This window comes from Apteryx mantelli, chromosome Z (assembly GCF_036417845.1).
Source record: "Apteryx mantelli isolate bAptMan1 chromosome Z, bAptMan1.hap1, whole genome shotgun sequence".
Lineage (NCBI taxonomy): Eukaryota > Metazoa > Chordata > Aves > Apterygiformes > Apterygidae > Apteryx > Apteryx mantelli.
In genome coordinates this window covers 28,811,293-28,836,055 of record NC_090020.1, presented here as the reverse complement: position 1 = coordinate 28,836,055, position 24,763 = coordinate 28,811,293, and the positions used below count along the sequence as shown (strand labels likewise).

At 35.4% G+C, this 24,763-nt stretch overlaps 1 protein-coding gene across 1 annotated transcript in view; it reads right to left on the bottom strand.

The window, feature by feature from the left end:
* The window catches only part of VPS13A (vacuolar protein sorting 13 homolog A), a 124,575-nt gene that overhangs the window by 46,337 nt on the left and 53,475 nt on the right, over positions 1-24,763 (bottom strand). Inside the window, exons 30-47 of the mRNA XM_067315406.1 lie at positions 22,725-22,841; positions 22,540-22,643; positions 21,956-22,123; positions 21,019-21,326; positions 20,146-20,293; positions 19,040-19,190; positions 17,919-18,043; positions 16,812-16,981; positions 15,199-15,419; positions 11,207-11,439; positions 8,823-8,915; positions 7,946-8,302; positions 7,073-7,174; positions 5,598-5,756; positions 5,220-5,481; positions 4,146-4,306; positions 2,417-2,520; positions 1,154-1,451 (exon numbers count right to left, since the gene is read on the bottom strand). Of these exons, the coding sequence (XP_067171507.1) occupies positions 1,154-1,451; positions 2,417-2,520; positions 4,146-4,306; positions 5,220-5,481; positions 5,598-5,756; positions 7,073-7,174; positions 7,946-8,302; positions 8,823-8,915; positions 11,207-11,439; positions 15,199-15,419; positions 16,812-16,981; positions 17,919-18,043; positions 19,040-19,190; positions 20,146-20,293; positions 21,019-21,326; positions 21,956-22,123; positions 22,540-22,643; positions 22,725-22,841 (3,281 nt within the window). The remainder of the gene's footprint in view (positions 1-1,153; positions 1,452-2,416; positions 2,521-4,145; positions 4,307-5,219; positions 5,482-5,597; positions 5,757-7,072; positions 7,175-7,945; positions 8,303-8,822; positions 8,916-11,206; positions 11,440-15,198; positions 15,420-16,811; positions 16,982-17,918; positions 18,044-19,039; positions 19,191-20,145; positions 20,294-21,018; positions 21,327-21,955; positions 22,124-22,539; positions 22,644-22,724; positions 22,842-24,763) is intronic.

Below are 24,763 nucleotides of genomic sequence, written 5' to 3'. Positions count from 1 at the left end.
AAAAAAGTACATTTATGTAAGATTCACAGTCAAAATTTGTATCTACTTATCTTGTTTACAAACATACTGTCTATGCATCTTTGAAAATTAAGATACAGCTTATATAGGCAACATTTTGAAATGGTTATTGTGCTATTTAATCATGTTGCACTTTTAAACCTCCACCTTAATATTACATCTTAATAAAAAAACCTATACATTGTCATCACTGTTTAACCAAAAATCTGTTGCTGAATTCATTAAGTAAACATGCATAAAAGACAGATTTCCTCAGCTTGGTGTTTCTTTCATTAAATTTAAATTAGTAAGAGATTTACACAACAGAGCCTGTTCCTCCTAAGCATATGGTGGAGGCCACAGTCTCAAGCTCTACTAATTGTGAACTCGTGACAAAACTTGATGATTAAATTACACTACTTGAGCCCAAATACTAAATGTTAAGACCACCTAAAAAAATGTTTGCTTGTCTCCATCTACTTTCTATTATCCTATTTACAAGGAGCAAAGCACAATCACAGCAGTTCTATAGAGTGAAACATTTGCTGCTGAGGAACCAAGGACTGCGCCATACATATTTCAGGAGTTTTAATTGAGAGTGGCTCATGTCCGGCCCCAGAATGAACGCCCATTAACAGTCAGAGCGCACCTTCTGGTTTCATTTCATTTGAAAAGAATGCACAGTCTGGGACCAGCCTGAAATTCAAGCCAAAGCTCGGCGAATAGGCACCAGTGGGAGATTTTCTTAAAAATCACCCTACTGATCACAAATAAAATGCTAATGCTGACCAACCCATTTATCCTGCTTAAGGCAGCCATAATTCACACAAGAAACTACACTGTTTAATTAGGATCAAGCTGCATTTGAAAACAAGAGAATGACACTCCCACAAAACTAAACTTACACAGTGTAAATTTCTCTTTACTTAGGTATCTAAAGTACGAGTTATTACTAATGATTAAAAACAGCATTTTTGACATTCCAGTACCGTTTCACTTCTGTAAATACAGACATGCCCTTAAAAGATCTGCAATTCTGCTTCACTACTATTCTAACAGAAGCACTTTCTTTCAATATCCATTTATAAAATACATTTAAACTGCTTACATAACATAGGCAGGAAATACCATAGAAAATTAAACATTAAAGAATTACCTCAACAGAATAAGTTATTTGATATGGAAGAAGATTGCGGAGAAGAACAGAAGGCCATAAATGCACAACATATGGAAAATCCCACTGGTCATCCGCACATAATGAAGATGTCAATGTGTCCTTTACTGGGACAATATTGATGACAAATGAGTAGTTAGTTGACTTCACTGACTGGCATTTCCTCTGCAATAAGCTGTCAACATTTTTCATAATTTCATCAAATGTAATTCCTTCACACATATCATATTCTCCATCCACTGCATTTTCATTGGCTAGGGGTTGCAAACTCAGTATGGATCTGTAAAATGAAAAAAAATTTAAAACACTTAATAGAAGATTGACTTTTTCAGTTACTACTGTTTTTACAATTTTAATAATGTTTTTACAATGCTAACATTCTAATATTGTTTGAATTTCTGAAAATTTCTGACAGTAACTCATTGCCTGCCTTCATCTTGTTTAAAGAAGGAAGCAAAGAGGAAGGCTAGTTCACAAGGTTCCTGGGATTGTACTGGCTGGGGTTTTTTGCTCCATACTCTACATAACTTTGGAAAGAAGGGACTGTTGGAGACTCTTACAAAGACGCTGCTGAATTCCTTTACAAGAACTGTTATTTTTGGGGAACAGAAGGAAAAAACCTCTGCAATCCTAAAAAACTATCAAAGCAAACTTTTAACTGCCTAAAGTTAGTGACAATTCAGCTAGCTGCTATACACAAACACATTTCAGAAGGTACTAATGACAGCTACCCTGGAAGCAGAATCTTTGTATGGTTGACAGGCCTTTTTCTACCTCTCTGATGGAGACTAAATGTATTAGTTTGAATTTTATGCTTCAAAAATCACCAAAATCAAAAGCAGCCTTTTTTTCCCCTCCTTTTCAAACGGCAATAAATCACTCGACATCATTCCACTATGAAGACACACTACTGCATGGATAACCATCACTGTGTCCCAGAAGCATGCAGGCTCAGATTCTTAAAGAAGTCAGTGAAAGTCAAACACTTGACTAATTTAAGTGGTTCCATAAAGTGGATTTCAAGAGAGCCCAAAACCACTGATTCAAGAATTAAATAATATTTTGTTTAACTCTGACTAGAAAATCCGAGATGATTCCAGCCTACAATGATATAGCCATTATAATATTAGCTACCAATGGGAAACAAATTTTTGAAAACAACATATATTTTTAGTATAATTATATGGATACAATAATCAACAACGTAGAAATATATTCCATAACAAAGGAGCAACACAATAATACCTGTAAGAGGACAAGGGTATGTTGAATTCATTTTCTGGTAAAGCAGTTCCTAAACATCTTCCTTCCTCAAAAATATTTAATGGAATTGAAAAGTGATTCCTTATCTATATAAAACAAAAATCCAGTAAAATACAATAGGAAAAACTGGAAAAATAAGATGCTTTGAGCTTAACAGAGTACAGTGTAAGAACTCTCACTGTTCATCTTATCCATTCATAATTCTAGTGCAAGTATTTAAATAGAACAGCGTCTGATATCATCTTTACAAAATTTTACTGCGCAGTTCAATGCTGTATTTCAATTATGGAATTAATACATTAGGTGTAAAATCCTCTTCAAGCAGAAACTTAAAGCTCTGTAAAAGGAAAGACAAGTAAATCTGAACAACCTGATAATTTGCAAAAAAATTTCTTTTCAAAATGTAATAAATACATTGCTTGCAGGTCCAATCCCATATGGCAAAACACACAAGAGAAGTACAACATCTGGTTAAGGTTAAATCACCACACCCATTGTAATTTGAGGGGCCTACAGTTTTTTCATTCTTTGCAAACATTAATTTTATGTTTTTGGTATAATTTAATCGCATTATTAGCTCCTGCGAATTGATCATAATTAGCTGTTCTGTTTTCTAGATTTTAAATTGTTTAAAGTTCTTCATTGCAAATCTGTCTGGAAGAAATGTCTAATTTTGCTTAGATGCTCTGAGAATTTTAGACAGATATTTACAGATTAATCTATTATAAAAGCATGAAATACCAAAATAAAAGCATGAATTACCAATCTTGACTACAGATTTTCTGTTGTCATTAATATTCAATTATTAATATACATTAACATTTAATTTTCTATTACATCTCTAAGCAGATCAGTGTCATTAGGGCAATAATTTTGTTATATACTGTACACCTATCCAGTTACGACATCATATCACACACAAGAGTGATCATAGATAACAGTGAAAGGTTGGTCTTAAGTATCAAAGTTATATTTGAATAAAATACAAGCATGTGCAGCAAAAATCAAACACCTGCTGTTCTTTCATTTCCTATCTGAACAGAGACATCCCCTGCACTCAGATATCTAAGCTGTGTTTCTGCACCAAACATGCAAATACTGGAAACAGCCATATTCTTTCCTACTTTTGACCCATTTGCAATTACTTCTAGGGCTCTTACAGATCACAACAAAGTCTGGATACTGATCAAAATCTAGTTATCTAATTTAATTTAGGGAAGAAAACAGTAAATTTCATAATTAACAAAGTCATAAATCTCTCTGGGAAAACCCTGCAAGTGAAATATAATAGTAACACTGTCACAGAACACTACTTTTGGGACCAACTATGAAGTCCTGTATCTTTGCTACCACGTAAATGATAAAATGTCCATCAAAAAGACTACTTAATCAGAGAGTGGCTTCAAAAAAGGTTTATGCTCAAAGGGTTTACTCTTCAGCTGACCTGGTACTGAATTTGAAATTCAAATAGAAAACATAACTGATGAATTATCCTGATCTAAAATCTGGTCTGTTCCCTCCCTGTCTTGTCACTTTGAAAAGACTTTTTGTTCTTGAAATTATCTTCTAAACTGCCTTATAATACAACTACCTTATAATGAACATAAGCAAGGTTATACGAACTGTTCAAATCAGCCAGTTTGTATAATATGGTTTATGTAAGACTACAGGATCATTTACTCTCGTTAAAAAAGAAATAAGAAAAAATAACCTGGATCGGAGAACGTATAGTTATCATCTTGCTTCCTTCAACAGTATCAATTTGGCAGACAATGGACCTTTCAACACCCGATTCCTCGTGTCTTACAGTGTAAAGACATCGGCCTACTTTTGTCAATGGAATCTTTTCCACAGTAGAATGATTATGTGGACCTAGTGGTTATAAGATGAGAAATGAGAGACTCAAAAAGAGCATAAGCATGTATTTGGACATCAGAAATGTGCATTCAAGAGTCTTTTCTGTACTACCCAATCTATAAAACATGTGAAACAGATGAAAAAGTGCAATCACCACTTTTAATCTAACAGTCCTGCAGTGCTACTAAATAACTAGCAATGATTCTCTCTGCCCCACAGAAAGAGTAAATAAATCCATCAGTTTTAAATCTTTAGTGTTTTTTGGCCCCTGTAAATAAAATTAGTGCCTAGAAAAAAATGTTTAAAAAATGTAATGGTTTAGAAGACACAGCGTGTATATATCATAAAAAAAATTCAACCGTTAACAAATCACAAGGTCAAGATTGGTCAAACAAGTCAGTTTTGAAAAATTTAACTGCTACAGTATATAAACTTGTATTGCAAACTCATACACTGTTCAAATAGGAAAGCTGTACCTTTAATTGCAGTTTTACTTTAAATTATTTAAAACAACCTTTTCTTAAAAATATTCCCCTTAAGAGTAAATTTTTCTATAAATACACAAAGGCCTTAGTTTGGTATGAAGAGCTATTATTTTGGGGCAGCTTAATTCTGCATTAACTTGTGAATACAAATAAAAACTATTTAATTTTAGTAAAAAATTATGAAATAAAAATTAGTTGCCTGAACTATTTATCATAGTAGAAAACTTATGCTACAGAAGTTATATTCAAACACCTGCATAACAAACAAGATGATTATAACATTTAACTGAAAAGACTAAAGCAGGAGTTCAGATATTGACATGCAACTAGAACCCTGGAAAACATTCTTTTCATGTTATGCAGTCCCCAAATATTTACTGAGACATACAAGATGTAGTACTGCAGTTTACAAAAATAAAAGATTCATGAATTTTGCAACTTACAAATTTGAATGTAAAACCTTTTGCTACTCAGAGTTGTCATTGCTGTGAATTGGTCACTCTCGTTTTTAGTTCTGACATATTCCATGTTTAAATTTTCTCCATCTTTTAAATGAAATATTTTTGCTCCAAATTCAATGTTAATGACACTAAAGGAATCACTAGGTGAGACAGTGATAGGAAGTCCTAAAGAATTCATTATTACAAAAGGTGCTCTGTCTTTTTTGAAGATGTCTGAAGTTTGGCTAGCTGCTTCAGCAAATGCCTAGAAAACAAAATATAGATACAAAACAGAAATATACTTAGTAAGACTTCATCAAGATGATCTGTACAAACATTTGTTTAACATGATTCTGAATCTGCAAAATTAATCTTTCTTACCGTGCCTAAGTTACTCAACATTAGTAGCCCACATTTGGATAGTGTAATATTCAGCTGGTCTTTTGAGGAAACATGTATTACTGTTTTATATTCTGGGACTTTGTAGTTCTCTTCTTCTGCATCTGATTCAACTAATGCTTTTTTAGCCTTCTTTTTCATCTGAAAGGAGATTTTTAAAGAATTCTTATCAGGTCATTCTTTCCATAGAAGCAAATTCTACTTTAACACAGTTAGACAGCATTTCCCTTTCTAGAAGCAAAGATGATAGTTCAGACTAGAGCTGCAAGTTCTTTTGCAGCCCTACCATATGGTTTTCCTTTTCTAATCACATTTTTTTTTTCCAAATTTTTTTTTAAGAGGGAGAGAATAAAGACTGAAACTCCAACAACAGTAGCTAAATTTATCATTATTCAAAAGCAAAGAACATACACTTATATATTCTACTGTACATCTCTCATAATGTTGTGTAAAAACTACTATACTAATGGATTTTCCATTCTTAAAATAGTAATCCAAATTTAGGCTTTATATGTTCCCAAACCAAACACTCAGTATTTACCAAACTGCCCATATATTTTCCATTTGTTTAAAGGAAAAAACATAGGGAACGTGTTTTCCAGGCTTTCAACGTTTCTGGATATGATATATTTACAATTGTTGTATTTCAAATCTGAGCAAGATTATCTGCGGTTTGACTCATTACCTCCTGCTTTTCTCTTTCATGAGGGCCTCAGCTTTCTACAATAATGGTCTCAGAAGGATAAAGATTATTTGGTAATGACAGTCCCAGAAAAAAGACAGGTTTTCCATTCTGAACAACCTCTTGAGCAAAAAAAAAATTTTTGAAAAATTGTGGATGTAAGAAAACAACAGAGGAGTTAGGATAGAAGGAAAAAAAAAGTATCTCCCTTCCTTAAAATAAATGTTTTTCTACTTTGAGATCAGAGTCTAGATTATGTCCTAATGAAAGACAAAGTTGAAGTGAAAAGAATTACATTCCCACTGAGCACTGTGTGCAAATCAATAACAGACATCAGTTTTTTCAATACAGTTCTGCTACGAATATCATTGTGGAATGAGGTGAGTGGTCTCCTCTCCTTCCAAAGCCACTGAATGCATGTCATTACCATATGAAGTGACTTCAGAAAAACTGATATAAAGCCATCATGATTATTTAGTGCAATAGGAATCAAAACTTCTTGCCACCTAAGAGGCAGTATTATTTTAAAGATTTGTGAGTTCAGATGTTCACTCGTACCCACTGCCAGAACTATTTTTATTCAGTAAAATGGGAAAAAAATCTCAGTAACCAAAAGCGAGGAACCAATTTGTTAGAGATTTAAATGGTCTCAGCAATGAAAGGGGCTTTTTCTTTTTTTTTTTCTTTTTCTTTCTTTTTCTTTCTTTCTTTTTTTTTTTTTAAGAGGAAACAATTTTTCTTTATGGAAGAAATGAGTTTATTTTGGAAATTATACCTTGATTTCAAGAATCCATGGTTTGAATAAATCAGTCTTCTCAATTTCTAGTGGTTCAAGTAAAGGTTCCCACACCCCAAACATCTCATTAAAATAGTGTACCTATGGAATGCAAAAATCAATTAGTTTCTACACAAGTAGGAAGTTGCACAGAACTGAAATCAAGGAAAGCTCTAAAGATTTTAAAAGACATAATATTTGATTTACAAATACATTAATTGCTTTGATACAATAAAAGACTTATAATTAGACTGCATTTTTACTTTATTCCCACTATTAGATGAAGCAAATGCAAAAGGCCTAAATGAGGTCTGCAAGTCTCTATTACAGAGATTCATTTCCAAATAAGTGATAAAAGGTCTGTAACTCAGAAAATACACTTTTTGTTTAGACTGTAGGCACATTTATAGCACTACAAAACAAAGGCAAAAGAATCCACTTATAATAACCAATGAATTTTCTTGTCACTAATTTTCATTTATGAGCCAGAATTTGGAAGATTTAAGTGCAGTACTGGTACCAAGTAACGTATTATGGAAATGATACATGAACATATTCTATTGCAATCATAATTTAAAGATTTCAAAGAATTTTAGCAGGTTGCTACTCCATAATTTAATATTGTTGCACTGGACCTTTGGGAACCTGCATAGAGTGTACATGTGAGATGGTATACCACAAATTACTGCCATTATTACTAATACATTATATATTTATTATTAGATACCTTAATACCTTATGTCCTGCTCCTCCAGCATGTATCTGTATCAGTTTAGTAGTCAAATCTAAGGACTATTTTTTATTGTGTCTAAATAAACATAACGGGCTTAGCAATCCTCAGAAAACTTTTCTTCCATTTTTACAGTTCCTCACCTCTAGCTCAAGCCGAGAATGTAGGTTGATAAGAGTACTCCAGTTTTTTACTTCTCCCAGAAATGATGACTTTGCTAAGAGCATTGGTACAGTTCGGTGACCAACCCCAGCTTCAAGTGTTATAATGACCGATTCAATATTCATTTTCAATGTCTCTCCTGTGGGAACCAGTTCAGTGGTTGGATTTATATCTTCGTTTTCATTTGATTCTTCAAGAAACCACATTTTTAGATTTTTTATATCTTTCTTATTCCACAAGTCTGGAGGAATTTGACTGATCTCTTCCTCTGTCGTTTCTGTAGTTGGAGAAAGGGCTGATGTAATGGTAATCACTGTATTTATGATTATTGGTGAAACCTACAAATAAGAAGTCAGAAGAATTGGAAATGAGAAGTAGTACAAGGAAAAAGGTCAGTTATTTCCAGACACAAAATTATAACGAAAATGCTACACCCTCCAAATACTTTGTTCTACATGTGACCCTTTCCTCACTTCTAAGGACTGATTCCTTTCCCCAAGCTACATTTTAACCTGTTCAGGTTTTCAACTCCTGCCTGTCTTCCAGATGGGAACTTTCAAAACTAATCATCCAACTCCCTATATGTAAACACTTTCAAATTTATTTCTGCATTTCAAGACATCAGACAAAATACAGATTCCAAAAGTGTAGTGATGCAATTGTTGTTTTTTAATTTTATTTTCATATGCTAAACAGCTAGGTGACCTGATAAAGATGGGAAACAATACCTCACCTTCAGTCATTTCTTTTCTTTTATCTTTTTTGTTTTTTAAAGAAAGATATCCCACAAGCAGCTTTAAAGCTTTCTGAGCAGGAGGGGTAGAAAACTAAAACCATGATAAAAAAAAATCTACCTACTTTTATTGTTAGAGATTTAATCGTTAGATCAGCAAACTGCGGATTAGTACCCGACTGCTTCATTTCAAAGAAGAAATCACAAGGCTGTAATACCTATTTAAAGGAATAAAAGACCATGTTTAAATGAAAAAAATCTTTTTAAAATTATATAATTTTAAATATTATGAATACAAAATACTGACAGGAAAATACTGGTTCTTCAAAGTAAGATTAATCTGAACATTAATATTAACAGCAATCCGAAAATTAATATTCATACAAATATAAAGGTGAAAAAAGGCATCAGAAGCAACATCTCAGCCTTCCTCAATCATTAATGTGTCAGAAATCAGCTATTGTAAAATTGTCACATTACAGTAACTCCATTCTTTAGGTAATGAAGTTTGCAGATGTCTTCAAATGATTTAAATGCTTGTGACTTTTGAAGAGAACCAGACTTTTCAATTAATGGCAACAAAGCAAAATCAATTGTCTGGAGTACCTTGCAGTTTTTCAGAACAAACAAATCACTGTTTGAATCATAATCACTCAGTTCCAGCTTTATTTTACAATCAGCTCTTGCACATTCCCATTTATCGAAGCTTACCAAAACCCTAAGGTATACAAAAAACAAAAAGCTATGGGATGAAGAAAGCAGTCACATGTAATTAGACTCTGATACTGCAGTGATAGCAGTAGTTGCCAGTTCCCACCTGAGAAGCTAAGCAACTCTGAATAACAGTAATTTCCAGTAGTATTAATTTTGCAGGCTTTCCTGTCTTCTCTGTCCTTTCCTAAATCAGATGCTGGGAACACAAATATACCCCAAATCAGTTTAACCATCCTCTTCCCAGCTGATTTCAACCTAACAGAATTGTTTGTCCAGATTACTTTATCCACTGCTGCTCAAGTTTATACTTTTATTTCTCTTTTGCATTACAGACAAGAGTGAAAATAACATGGCCTCCTTCAGACCAAGGTACAGGTAAGAAGTGCAGGGAAAGAATCTCATCATGTGTGCTACTCTCAATCCAGAAGCTAGTCTCCTGGGTGTCTAAGGAAATCTATGTATTAAGATGTCCACTGAATGTCATCTGAATCTCTATTTCTCTAACTAGTTTCCCAGACTGAAATCATATAGTTTACTGAAAAGCTGGGTTCAGAGCTTTCCTTACCTGCACATATTCAAAATGATCAGCTATGCTGCTACCTGCGGAGAATGTCTTAACTGATGTCCACTACTCTCTCCAGAGTGTTCTGAATCTTTCAGAGAAGGTACTGTTTTGAGCATCAAAACTAATGTTCTCAGAAGTTTTCTCCCCTCTTTATACCCTAAGGATCCTATTAGATACAGATAGGATTTTCTGTTTCTACAGTCTGGGATAAGATCCTGGCAGCTGGGCCTGAAGCCTTCTAATTGCATTCTGCAAAGCTTGCCACACTGACCAGCTAAAAAATGGAAGTCAAGAGACTCTGCATTGTGTCATGGCCAAGAGTGCAAGAGTACCACTTTCTGTTTCAATCAGACACTAACACAATCACTAGATTGTTAACAGATCATTGTAATTAAAGATGTGCCTATACTCAAAGAGTTTCTATAAGAGTATTTGAAAAGGAGATGAAAAGGAAGTCACAGTCCTTTGCACATTTATGTTTTTTTTCCAGCCTAACTGGCTCCAAAAAGTATGCAGGCATAATGAAGAGTTGAAAGGACAAGCTATTCAAAAGTCATCTGCAGTCTGATTACACAAATAAACAGTTGGATGTACTGTTGAATTACTTCTCTAAAACAACAATATCATTTTAGAGTTAATTGAGGAAAAACCCTGGTCCAGTCCACTGTGAAGGCAGGAAAAACTACAAGAAGCTCCAAGAGTCAAGGCATTCCCACCTTGCCAATGTCTGATTCTGTTGCCAAATTATAAACAGGCAAAGTGTTATTTTAATGGATTTATAGGCTTTAACAAATTTCTGAACTGCATACCATTAGTAGTTTAATTCATAATACATAATTTCTCCCCTACCTGTGACCCTTTGCTATCCACTTACACAGACATTCAATACAAAATTTTGGACCAAAAATATTCCAAATTTATTAAGTTGCATCTCAAATAGTATATTCCTATAAACTCCTATTTATTTTGCTTACCTGTGACATAAGAGATTACTTTTTTCTCCTTCAGACTCTTAATTTTACCTTGTTACAAAGCAAAAAAACTCTCAAAGCCACAGACTACAACTACCAAACAAAACAGAATAAAAGCAACAATTTACCTTAGCCACAAAATGTTATTCATATGTCTATAATCAAAACTTGAATGATGAAAGCTTCTGAAATAACTTGCATACTAGTAGTACAAGTTATATAGTGCCTTGTAAACACAAACCTCCATTTGGAAACTCACCGTAATAATGTTCCCTTTTCTTTTTTCTGGGAGAAAAGGGCATGCTTTCATTTGTATCTCTTTAACAGCAGCTGTCATGCTATACTTTTCAGGGCTATTTTTAATGAAGACCTCACACTGAGTTGTAACCACCAACGCAGGAGCATCACTTCTCGTTAAATCGGCCACAAACACAATCTCTGGATTTTTAACAATAATATTCATTTCCATTGTAGACACAGGCTGCAAAGGTGCTTCAAAAATATAAATTAAGTTAGACTGATCATTCAAATATTAAGTCATTATCACTTACATCTCTTTTATAAGCTTTAGAGATTATTTTAAAGATTTAATAATGAGATCTAGCTTAGCTAGAACATTAAAATAGTCAACTATGAGAAGACTGGAAGATGCAGAATACACACATGTACAGTAAGTTACAAAACCAATAGCCACAAATAGAGGTGATGATTTCCTCTTTCAAAAGATCACATGCAGATTATTCCACTGCAGTTGACTCCCAAGTAGCTGTCATTGCAGGTGGTAGCTTTTCCATACAGAAACTTAGTGGCTAGCTTGTCAAAAGCCTATATCAGAGCAGGAAATCTAAGTAACAAGCATCAAAATTGCCGCACAGCAAATATAACGGGCATTTTAGTCAAAAAAACTAATGAAATAACTTGCATTCTAGTAAATTCACTTCCTCCAAGCTCAAGATCGGTGCATCCCTATGAATAAGAAGTCAAGCAAATGGGGCAGGAGACCTGCATGGATGAGCAAGGAGCTCCTGGCAAAACTCAACCAGAAGAAGGAAGTACACAGCAAGTGGAAAGGGGGACAGGCCACTTGGGAGGAATATAGGAATGCTGTCAGAGTATGCAGGGATGCAACGAGGAAGGCTAAGGCCCGTTTGGAATTAAATCTGGCAAGAGATGTCAAGGACAGCAAGAAGGGCTTCTTCAAAGACATCAGCAGCAAAAGGAAGACTAGGGAAAATGTGGGCCCTTTGCTGAATGGGGTGGGTGCCCTGGTGACGAAGGATGCAGAGAAGGCAGAGTTACTGAATGCCTTCTTTGCTTCAGTCTTTACTGGTCAGGCCAGCCCTCGGGAACCCCAGACCCTGGAGGCAAGAGAGAAAGTCTGGAGAAAGGAAGACTTTCCCTTGGTCGAGGAGGAGTGGGTTAGAGATCATTTAAGCAAACTTGACACCCACAAATCCATGGGCCCTGATGGGATGCACCCACGAGTGCTGAGGGAGCTGGCGGATGTCATTGCTAAGCCACTCTCCATCATCTTGGAAAGGTCATGGAGAACAGGAGAGGTGCCTGAAGACTGGAAGAAAGCCAATGTCACCCCAGTCGTCAAAAAGGGCAAGGAGGAGGACCCAGGGAACTACAGGCCAGTCAGCCTCACCTGCATCTCTGGAAAGGTGATGGAGCAGCTCATCCTGGAGGCCATCTCCAAGCATGTGGAGGACAAGAAGGTGATCAGGAGTAGTCAGCATGGCTTCAGCAAGGGGAAATCATGCCTAACCAATCTGATAGCCTTCTATGATGGAATGACTGGCTGGGTAGATGAGGGGAGAGCAGTGGATGTTGTCTACCTTGACTTCAGCAAGGCTTTCGACACTGTCTCCCATAACATCCTCATAGACAAGCTCAGGAAGTGTGGGTTAGATGAATGGACAGTGAGGTGGATTGAGAACTGGCTGAATGGCAGAGCTCAGAGGGTTGTGATCAGTGGCACAGAGTCTAGTTGGAGGCCTGTAGCTAGCGGTGTCCCCCAGGGGTCAGTCCTAGGTCCAGTCTTGTTCAACTTCTTCATCAATGACCTGGAGGAAGGGACAGAGCGCACCCTCAGCAAGTTTGCTGACGATACAAAACTCGGAGGAGTGGCTGATACACCAGAGGGCTGTGCTGCCATTCAGAGAGACCTGGACAGGCTGGAGAGGTGGGCGGAGAGGAACCTCCTGAAGTTCAACAAAGGCAAGTGCAGGGTCCTGCACCTGGGGAGGAATAACCCCATGCACCAGTACAGGTTGGGGGTTGACCGGCTGGAAAGCAGCTCTGCGGAGAAGGACCTGGGAGTGCTGGTGGACACCAAGTTAAGCCTGAGGCAGCAATGTGCCCTTGTGGCCAAGAAGGCTAGTGGTATCCTGGGGTGCATCAGGAAGAGTGTTGCCAGCAGGTCGAGGGAGGTGATTCTCCCCCTCTACTCAGCCCTGGTGAGGCCACATCTGGAGTACTGCGTCCAGTTCTGGGCTCCCCAGTACCAGACATGGAACTATTGGAGAGAGTCCAGCAGAGGGCTACAAAGATGATTAAGGGACTGCAGCATCTCTCTTATGAGGAAAGGCTGAGAGAGCTGGGCCTGTTTAGCCTGGAGAAGAGAAGGCTGAGGGGGGATCTTATCAATGTATACAAATATCTAAAGGAAGGGTGTCAAGAGGATGGGGCCAGATTCTTTTCAGTGGTGCCCAGTGACAGGACGCAAGGCAACGGGCACAAACTGAAACACAGACAGTTCCATCTGAATATGAGAAAAAACTTCTTTACTGTGAGGGAGACAGAGCACTGGAACAGGTTGCCCAGAGAGGTTGTGCAGTCTCCTTCTCTGGAGATATTCAAAATCCGCCTGGATGCAATCCTGTGCAATGTGCTCTAGATGACCCTGCTTGAGCAGGAGGGTTGGACTAGATGATCTCCAGAGGTCCCTTCCAACCTCAACCATCCTGTGATATTAATACTTCTTAGTGATACAATTTGCATACTTGGTTTGAGTATTCCACTGTATTTCACCTAGTATGAGGGGCAGGTTATGCTCCTCAAGGTCTACCAGATTCCTTCGCTTTCTGTACATAGAACATAACGATGAGAAGACTAGGCATTGAGCCCAACATTTTAGGCTCAATAATCTTTTGTAGGAGTAAAAAGAGTGCACCCATGAACTCTGTGCTGGTATCAGAAAACCTGTAGATCCCTGAGATGGAAACATGTTTCTACACTCTTCACTGGAGATAAAAAACCTTTAAAGCTCTGATTACCTTCAGATGCATCAAAAGGTCCCAAGAAACTTCCTAGCGAAGCTGAAAAGAACAACAGCTTCACCGATGTTATTATCTATGAAACTGCCTTAAATCCTAGCTTCACTAAACATCTACATCAGCCAGCTAGGATATGATCTTATGGAAATGCCGGCCACATTTTTCTCTCTGAAAGAGTAATCCCTGCAGCTGCCAAACATACACATTCTTGCACTGCAAAATAACGCTGAGCGTGCTAGTGCTTGATGTAGCATTTGCATTACCAATATACTTTTATATAAGACTTCCTGAATTGCTTACAGTTTGATCATCTACTAAATCATAGCAGGCATAGCATTTTTTTAGGGTACAGGGGGAGAAATAGGGGGCACTTGCTTTGCAGACCTCATGGAAACTACCTGAGGCTTGGAAGCATAAAGAAAAACCCATTTCCTGCTTTGATGCTCTAATGGCCTTCTGATGTCAGGTGTAGAAATCTATTTACTGAGGCAGGGAGAAGATGGCAAGTGGACAAGTGAAATGGCAACATTTCTAAGAAGTGGTAATTGGCATGCTGAATTCATGGTTAAGCATAATACAGTATATCCAAGTATTTTCAAGAAGGATGAAAATGACGGTAGTAGTGACCTTCCTTACAAATCTTGTTAAGATTGCTAAGATAGCCAGAACAAACCTAGACAGTGCCAGAAGTAATTGTCCTTTTCCATTTTATTTTTTTTAGGAATACATTTAAGGTATTTCTATTGTCTCTGACAGAGCTCCTTATCAAAATAAGCACCTAAAGACTGAGGGACACAAACCAATTTCTGTGGTCCAAAGAAAGAGGTGTCAATGGTTAAGACAGACTGTATTATACACATAAACAAATACCAGAAATAACATAGAAAGAATATTATACATTTAAGAGTATTATAATGCTAAAATTAAATGCATAGTTAAATATAGATTCAAAAATATTTCCAGTAAATACCTTGATCCTTTAAAGGTAAAGATTGTTTGAGATTTCTCTGTGCAGCAGCACTTTCTGCATTAGCCTTTAGGAATATATCTGCAACAGTAAGTAGAAATTCCATGCTTGCACATAGGTATATCTCTTGAACAATCATGTCAAGAAGAGTGCCATCTCTCCCCTGCTTATAGCTTATATCCACCATAAATTTCTTTTCAAACCCATGTTTCATTTCCACCATCCTGAAAGACAATTAAGACAGCATTTAATGAGACACTAAAACAGCCACTCACAAATACTGAAAGACACTCTCAAGATTCTTACTCCAGCTATAATATGACATTAATAAAAGTACACTAAAGAATAGCACCCAAAATTTTAAAACATGACCAATACAAACATTAACGTAAATGCTACAAAATATCAACACCAATAAGACAGCAGTACACTTGCAACATCTTTACTCAGGAAGTCTTTTCTCATCTACTCAATCACAAACCTTGGACATGATGGCTGAACTACATTTTTGTCTGTTTTCTCTTAGTGATTAAAAGGCAATTCAATAGGACACAAAAGAACAGATTTCAGACTTTGTAATGCTACATTAGAATTCTACAATTCTAATTACAATTTTAAAAATTAATTGTATATTTTTACAAATTAAATTGTAAATTACAATTGTAATTTGTAAAATACGTCCAAATGGACACACATCAGGATACAAGGTAATCATCATTTGATTACATGAAAGAAAATCCTTACGCGCAGATATTGCAAATGACGTAATCTGAAGGGACTAGATATACAGTGGACTAAAAGAGGGAGGAACACACATGACAGAATTTTTAGTACCAGGAATAATGAGTGGAAAATAGCTTTCATTTGACAGAATGAATGTTTACTTAGAACACAGATGAAGAAACAGAAAAAAGAAAATCAGAATTTCTAATTAGAATAATGTTGTTTCCAGTTTACAAGTATAATAGCACATGGAACACTATTTGCCATTCATAAGGTTTCACAAAAGAAGTACATAAAACAAAAATACAGAAACTAAGAGGGCAAAGAACAGAGAAAGAAAACAATTCACCCTCCAAATTTTTCAACTGCATGAGGCAGAAGGATATCAGCAGTATTAAAATTGGATGTCCTTCTGAAAAATAGCTTTGAGATATTCAAAGTTACATAACTATTACTTTTCTCCTCTAATTAAAGCTGTTCTTAATGAGTCAAACTGCACTCAAACCATTACAACTCCTTGCTTACATACAACACGATACCATGGTGTCATAATGCTACATGTTACTGAACAGTTTGTTACTCTTCACCAAAAAAAATCCTAGTCTTACTGCCCCAGTGCCTTAACATAGCTGAAAGTGAAATCTGTTTCCATATGCTTTTATGTATTTCAGTTTTAAAGTTTGAATACAGCACCTATATTGGTCTGCCACAAACAGCACCTGCAACAAAATGCAAGACAGACAAAAAAGCTTGTTCATGTATACAGAAAGCAACACATACTTTATGAAGAACTTGCACCAAAAAATTACAGTTTCAACAGAATATAAGAAATACTTGCAACTCTTTGCAAACTCCAATAAGCAATAGTTTAATATTTATGTTAAAACACAGACCTTGGTGTAGCCTTCTGGATTGACTGTCTTTTATCATCTAATGTACAGTTTGCTAACTTGACTGAAGCATTCATTGAACCATCTGATAACATTTTGACAGCAGCTGACATCAAAACTAATTTAAATTCTGCAAGCTTCAAAAGATCATCTCTTTGATCCATAACTGCAGCCTGTTTAAATTGAAATGAAAATATTTTTGTAGATTTGTTCATGGGTAATAGATACGACACAAAAGCGTGATCACATTCTACTGGTAAAGTTTATAATAGCAATGTATTAAATAAACCCACTGGTAATTCAAAACATGCCAGTTTCCCTAAAAATCTATAACATATACAGAGAAAGCTCCATAAAGGCAAAACTCTACCTTTCCACCAGCTTGCTATAGGAACCTTACACTAGTGAGAGTGAGGCAGTGTTTCAAAAGAAGGTAGAATTGTTATATGCAGTTCTAGTTTGTTTGCTGTTTTAAGTTTGAAAATATATGTTATATGTAAAAATACCAATGCTGTGAGAAACTAAGTTGTATCTGATAAGACTATGTAGTGTTCAACCAAGTACTGGAAAATTCTTCAAAACCTGAAATAAAGGACATTTACAGTAAAATGCCACTGAACTTTTAGTCAAAAATTTACTGAAAAGTTTTGCAAGTTTAAATCAATAAGAACAGTAAAAATGGATCAATACTAATCCATCGTAATTGTAATCCATTGTAATATTAATTTTCAATCTCTCTCCACAATTTATTTATAGACACATTTTATGTATGCATGTATAACTAAAAAAACTTTGCATCCCTCTGCATTTTTTCAAAAACTGTAGTTTATTCTACGATAAGTCTGCTGTAAATTTTCAGTCAAGTCACAGAAGATGCCAGAGATTATGTGCTACCATTGCTTATGCTATTTCATCCAATTTCCTTGTGCCAGGTGAGTTAGTTAAAAGTAATTCTTCATCATTAATAACATGTTTGTCACTACTGCTAGAAATCACTTTCTCCATTCATAAACCATGTTGTCGGAATTAAAATACTCCTGTTCAGAATTTCCAGTACTCTAAGCAACCTCAAAGCTGTTTCCTTCTCTTTGTAATCAAAATTTTATTTACCTGTTTTGAATTTGGACTATACAGTACCAAAGTCAGAGAGTCAAATCTGAAATCCAGTTTTAGCGTTGTTTTAATTTTAATAGGTGAATGCAATTCCACAACAGCTGATGTCACAACAGTCACACCTTTCAGAAATTAGAAGACACTCATATTAAAGAAAATTAACTGACAGCAAACAAGAAAAAAATATATACATTCTTGCTAATGACTGTCACAAAGACTACAACCTCCCCTCTGTTCCACATATACATCCATCTGCATTTTAATGTTTTTGGTTTATTATACTCCCATTAATGATTTTTGGTGATATCACACATTGGACAAAATAAAATAATCTGCTTGTATTTTCTATGCGCAATTTTGCCACCTTTAAGAAATAAATGCACACTTTGCATTAATATTATATGGTATTGTGTGCAAGAATTACAATGAATACAAGTTTACTTTTATCCTCATTTGTTTCATATTGTCACATATTTGTTATTTTTCACTTTTAAATGTAGAGTTCAACTAAAGAGTGTTTTCTTCTTTTTAATTTTTTCAAGTGAATGTTGAACAGTTTTGGGGCAATGATGCCTACTTAATAGGAATAACTTTTTGTGATGCCATAATTCTGACAAGATAAACAGTTCTAAAACATAGATATCAACAGAACCAGCACACACAGGGAAAAAAGATACAAAAAAAAAATTTACAGGAAATGACTTTCAAATCAAGCAAATTATTTTATAGTCTTCTCATACCCAAGTAAACACACTTACAGAAAAAAACCTGTGAAGATACTTAATAAAATGAACATAATTTTCCAAAGTTGAGTGTTACAAAACCCAACCAGCAGACTTTTAGATGCAAATTGCATCATTGCCAGTAGGACAAGACAGTCCTTACAGCAAAACGCACCATGCTACAACATTTACTACACCAGGCCAGTTACTTACAGTTCCTCCAATTCATTATCATTATTGTTAAGTATACCTCAGTAAACAATGCCAGTGTAACAGAGGCACACTTTTAAAAACAACTAAATCAGGTATTCTTTTATAAAGATAATTCCAACAGAAGTAATAAATTTAAAGTAACACGTAAAAAAGCTGGACTGTGCTTGATTTTAGAAAACATACCTGCAGAGTGCTGTGAAGTACTATGTGCATCACTACAATGGCTATTTGTATCTTTTGGTTCTGGTAAAGGTGGTGGTGCACCAGAGCTCCCGCCTATATTTTCATTTAGTGTTCTCAATATTGTGGTTATGTCCTCCTGACTGAGGATCAGCTTAAAGAAAACAAAACACACTATTAAACTCAGAACATCTCAGTTCATAAAACATTTGGTGACTAAAACATGAGTCATCCTGAATTAACAAGTTAAAAACAGCCTAAGACGTTCTGAACCAATTTTGCCAGAAAGCAGATAGCGTGTATACTTATACCTCAGAACATATATTTAACAAAACAGCAAATTCATCTAATCTGAATATCTCCTTAGGAGACTGAAGAACCGAGTAAATTTTTCTCATCCACATAACTCTTTAAACCTTAAACTTCTATAAATCAGAGGTTGTTTACACATTATTTTATTTTGTATCTGCAGTCTTTCAGGCAAAGCAGGAAAATTACAATTTAGAACTTGATTTTTAGAAGGCATACTTATTGTTTGACCTATAGCTGCTCAAAATAAGGTCATGGGGGTTTTGTCACTAGGTACTTTACAGTAAGGTTTACCAGCTCCATTTGTGAATTTTGCAAGCCACTTTTTTCATGCAATTGGTCTGCTTCACATTTCCCAAAGTTAAATTTAAACAAATGTGCACTAACCATTACTCAAGCTTTCCACAGATATGAATTCAGCACATGATCAAGTCTTGACACAAACAAAAATACAAACAAAAACAACCCAACTTTTTCCAAACCATCCTTGAAAGATACTGACAGACCAAAAAAAATGAGGCTGTAAGAGCACACTCTTTTCTAACTTGCAACAGTAATATGTACCACAATGTCTGTCTGCAGTATCACAGATCAAATTCAGGACTGAGATTAGAAGAAAAAGCTATTTGCTTATTTTTTCCCACACTACGAAACAACAAAATTCACTCAACCTGTATGTCTTCAAGTCAAATAATAACCTAAATAATAACTCAAACAATGAGCTTGGGCTTTCAGGGGCAAAAAAATGAAGCCATCTCCCACAGCTGTTTTAAGAGCTTTCTTCAGAAATGAGCGCTTACATTCATAGGCTTGAGTCGTCCAGATATTTCAATATCAGGAACTTCACTATACCATGCAGCAGCTAAATTTCGTTCAACAATAACTTCCAGATTTAGTGGCTGCAGCAGCTGTACTTCAGTTTGCAATGAACCACTCTCATAGTACGATCTGTGAACAGAAACAAAATACTCTCAACTTGACATACTTCACTCACACATTCTGGAGAAAACAAATATGAGCACATTTCTGTCTTTGCCTCATCCTTTTGAATAGTGCCATAAAACGGTCTGCACACTTGAATGCCCTAGCTGACGCCCTACACCACCAACTTGGCATGGAGAGGTATTAGGCACATCCCAGGTGTGCAACATACTAATTTCCTACAAGTTCTGAAAACCTCTGACCTGCTGTCCACTGTTTAGCAGTTCCTTCTCTCTTCTGTATTCTTCAGCTGTGTTTGAGAATCCCTGCCCGCCGACTCTTCATTCCCTGCACCAAGACCCATTTTCAATTGCTTCTTTACAGCTGTCTGACTTAATTACTTTCCTGTTATGGCTACCTTGTAAAACCCATCAAAATACCCATGCATCCTGTCCCAAAGTAGCGAATGATGCATGAGTCTGTTACTTTTAATTGAAGGAAATGGCAGCTTAGGGAATATCATTTAAAGAGATGTGTAAATGGCTATTTCTCCTAAACCACAGATTTCAATTGCTTTTACAAAATCTTTCTCAATTTACTGTTATATTTAAAGATAATAGTATACTTTAATGTATACCATGCAACAACCAAGCATTAATTCTTTCAAAAAAAAGAACTTCTCAAAGCTTTCCAGCTGAAGCATCCCATAAGAATTACGTGAATTTAAAGAAGTATCTTAAGCAGTATATTACCTGTATAACTTTAGTTCACTCAATTTCACTGTCATAGAGTCAATAACAGGCGGGAGAGTATATCGTGTTTTTGTTTTAGCAATAATGAATCGGTTCTTTACAGTGATTAGACCAAGATCAGCCACCAGGACATTAGCAGACATTGCTGATTGTGGAACTATCACAACTGGTGCTTTAATATTGATATCTAGTGACAATCGGGAACTACGTTCTGCCAGTTCTTTTACACCTGTAGCTGCTTTCTCTGCTGCTTGAACAGTTGCCTCAGTAACTGCTGCCTTGGCAGCTTGAAAGTTATTTATAAAAGCCTAGAAAAAATAAAGATCTTGTTAGTTATATTAAGAATTATATTATTTCAAAAACACTATGAATCATAATATTTTAAATAGCAAACTATCTTAGGATGATATTATATGCTACTTCCTTTTTCTGATATGCTTTAATAGGATAATCTCCCCCCAACATGTGATAAAATACGCCTATATAAAAATCAACTGCTATACTGAATACTTAGCAAATCAGATGTTAACAGCAATTACCTCGTAAAATGACTTGTATGAATTATGTTTTAGTTATTCATTTGGTGAGTAAAAGACAGGTTTCCTTGGCAGAATTTATGCAAAAGGCATTGGTTTTCATGGTTTAATACTTATATTCCAACATTATAAACATGGAACTGAGTGCATGTGTAACTGCTGTCACAAATTCTTAAAACAAATAAATAAAAAACACAATTGTATGCTTAGCCATCCATTCCACAACAACAAATATATGGAGAAGAAAATTAATTAGCCCAACTGCCAACCCCAACTAAGCTTTACAAGAATATATAAAAAAGTTCTTAAAAACGGGCATCATCCCACACGTGTTTTTGACATTTCTATCTTAGGATAGCTATCTGTATTCTAAGAGACAACATGTGGACAATTGAACTTACCAAAATAGAGGAAACAAACTTGTTGACAAAAACTACTTGAATGCACCCAACAGTTAGGTAAATACGACTGTCAACAACATCCATATTTGTATATGCAATACCATCTGTAGCGTTCACATAGGATATCATTCTAAAGTTGAAGACTTCTTTTCCAGTGATGTACAGAGCCTTAGAAAGAAAGGAGTACCTCTAATGTAAAAAGGTATGCTAAGGAGAACGAATATCAAAACAAAATATAGTACTTAAATTGAAAGTGCCTTAGAAACATTAACTACCTCTATCTTAAAAAAAAAAAAAAAAGTATCTTTGGACAAGCTGAAAATATTTGGCTAGAATCCCAGCTTGAATAATGTCCATTAAAGTCAATGAAATCAGGAGCCATAATGAGCAGCTGGAATCACAGGTGCAAAAAATCAATTTCTGCCCAACAATCGCTGGTTTTCTGGGAGCAGAGGGATTATCATTCTGCCTGTACCAAAGAATGTTCCCAGCAAACATAAAGCAATGTAGAAATCACAGCTAAGTGATTTCAGACTAAGTTCAATTTAGCATCTCGATACCAATGACATGAAAATGTATAATACCTTCTTATACAATGCCATCTCATCAGAATCCACAATAATGATGTTCTTTAATTTTGCATTCACTTCTGTTGCTGCTTTTTTCATGATCACTTGGCTATCCAAACCTTAAAAAAATTACATACAAAATTTAGAAACTATTCTGGTTTTGAAGTTTTGTGTCTTTGTAATGAAAATTTTGTTCTTACCTTCAATGTGAATTTCAGATATTCTATGTTTTTTCTCTCTAATAAAGACACGTAAACAGGATAAATCTGCACAGATATTGAGGTCGATAACATCTTCATACTTCGATTTTTTGGATGCTGTGGGAATATGGATACTGGTATTGTTTCTTATGTACTAACACCGAGAATAATTAATTTACAAATTTTTAACTGATAACAGTAGTTGCAAATATGGCTTTGAGGCTTTTTTAATTACTATTATTTTACTTTAAGTAAAGTGATAGTTAAATACAAGCTATAGAAAAGGATCTGGACTAGAAAAGTATAAAAAGTGGAGTTCTCCAAGGAGGAGAAAAAGATGGTAATGTTTTAATAACCCTACTCTCAAGTAGGGTATTAGAGTAACCCTACTTGGGTTTGTGACAAGTCTATAGCATCGGCATGACGTACAACATTCATACTAGCAGGCAGGACAAGAACAAATTTATTATATACACATGAAAGCCCTCATGTACTTCATTAACTGTGGTATTCAACACTAGTATTTTATTAACCACAAGAAACATATTTAATATGCATCTACATGGCACAATGCAAAACTAGACAGTGTATTCAGGACTAGGCAGTTTATCTCAAATAATGGAAACATTATAGCTACATTAACAACACTCTGCCTGAGCTACTGATCATCATTTGCTATAAATGGTCTCATTTATAAAATGCAGGTGACTTTTTATTTTATCTGCAAAACCTATATTTTCTAAATCCAAGTTTTAAACATGGAAAGACCATTAACAGAACTAGATACTGAAGAAAAAAGACAGTGGACATGCTTCAAAGTGTGTATGGACAACCATAAGACCTAGAGAAAATACAAGCATAAGTCTAGTGCCTTTCCTAAGAGAACTGTCCACATCTGCACTCCATTTTCATTTGTTTCCAAAACTGAATCGGAGTGTAATACTGTATTTCATTGTTAACAAAGATAATCTCTGTTCACTTTGAATGGAGGTGACTGACCCCACACACAACTAGCTGCAGCTACGATGCTAAATACAGAAGCCAACTGATAAGAGACTAAATCAATAACATAATCCATTTTTTCTGAAAGTCAAATATGAAGTAACACTACATATTAATTCAAAAGACAAAGGGAAATATCATATCCTGTATTCAGGGACTTTTTGACTGGGTAACTTCTTACTCATAACTTACAAGCAAAGCTGAAAGCAGACAAACTAAAAATAATAAACGCTCAAAACAGTTTTTCACAGCATAGGTTTTCAGAAAAGATATTGTATCTAAATATCATGTGTGAGTAAGGCTTTCTCAGTCCTCAGAATCAAACTATGGTTCCACAAATATATCAACTCCAGTCGCATGGTTTTTTATACGTTAAAAGAAGACAAACTCCTCAGCCAAGGCAAATTAGCCAATAACTATCCTCAGTCAAAGTTCGATTTGTACAGTTATACTTGGGAGGTGGGGGGAAACATTACCTATGAAAGTGTATTTTGTTGCCACTCATTAAAGCTTTTCAGCTGCATAATGCCTATTAACTAAACAATAAATAGCATGGAAATTGTCATATATTAATACATAAGAAATTGATTTCATCCTTTGCTTCCAAGGACTGCATCAGCTGCCAACAAACACTCCAGTGTTTGCTTGCATAACAAAACAGCTCAAAGGCAGAGAGTGTTGAATATTCTGTTCACAATTCAGTAAACCACAGAACAGAATTCATTAAGTTCACAGTCATACACATGTACCTCCCAGTACACAAATGGTATTTCAGCTGGTGTCCAAGCATGTTCCTGTATCAGTGAAATCAAACAACCACCATGAGTTAGAACAATCTCGCACAGAAAAAGTTAATACACTTAAAAATTAATACACTTAATCACACATAAGTGGAAAAGTATTTTTTCCACAAAACAATTATTCCATTCTTTATCTATCAGGCCTATTATTCAATGGAGGCCTACAAAACACCTTCAAAGGATAAGCTGAGGAATTAAATTTAATAATTCCACAGAACAATAAAAATGGTCAGCAGA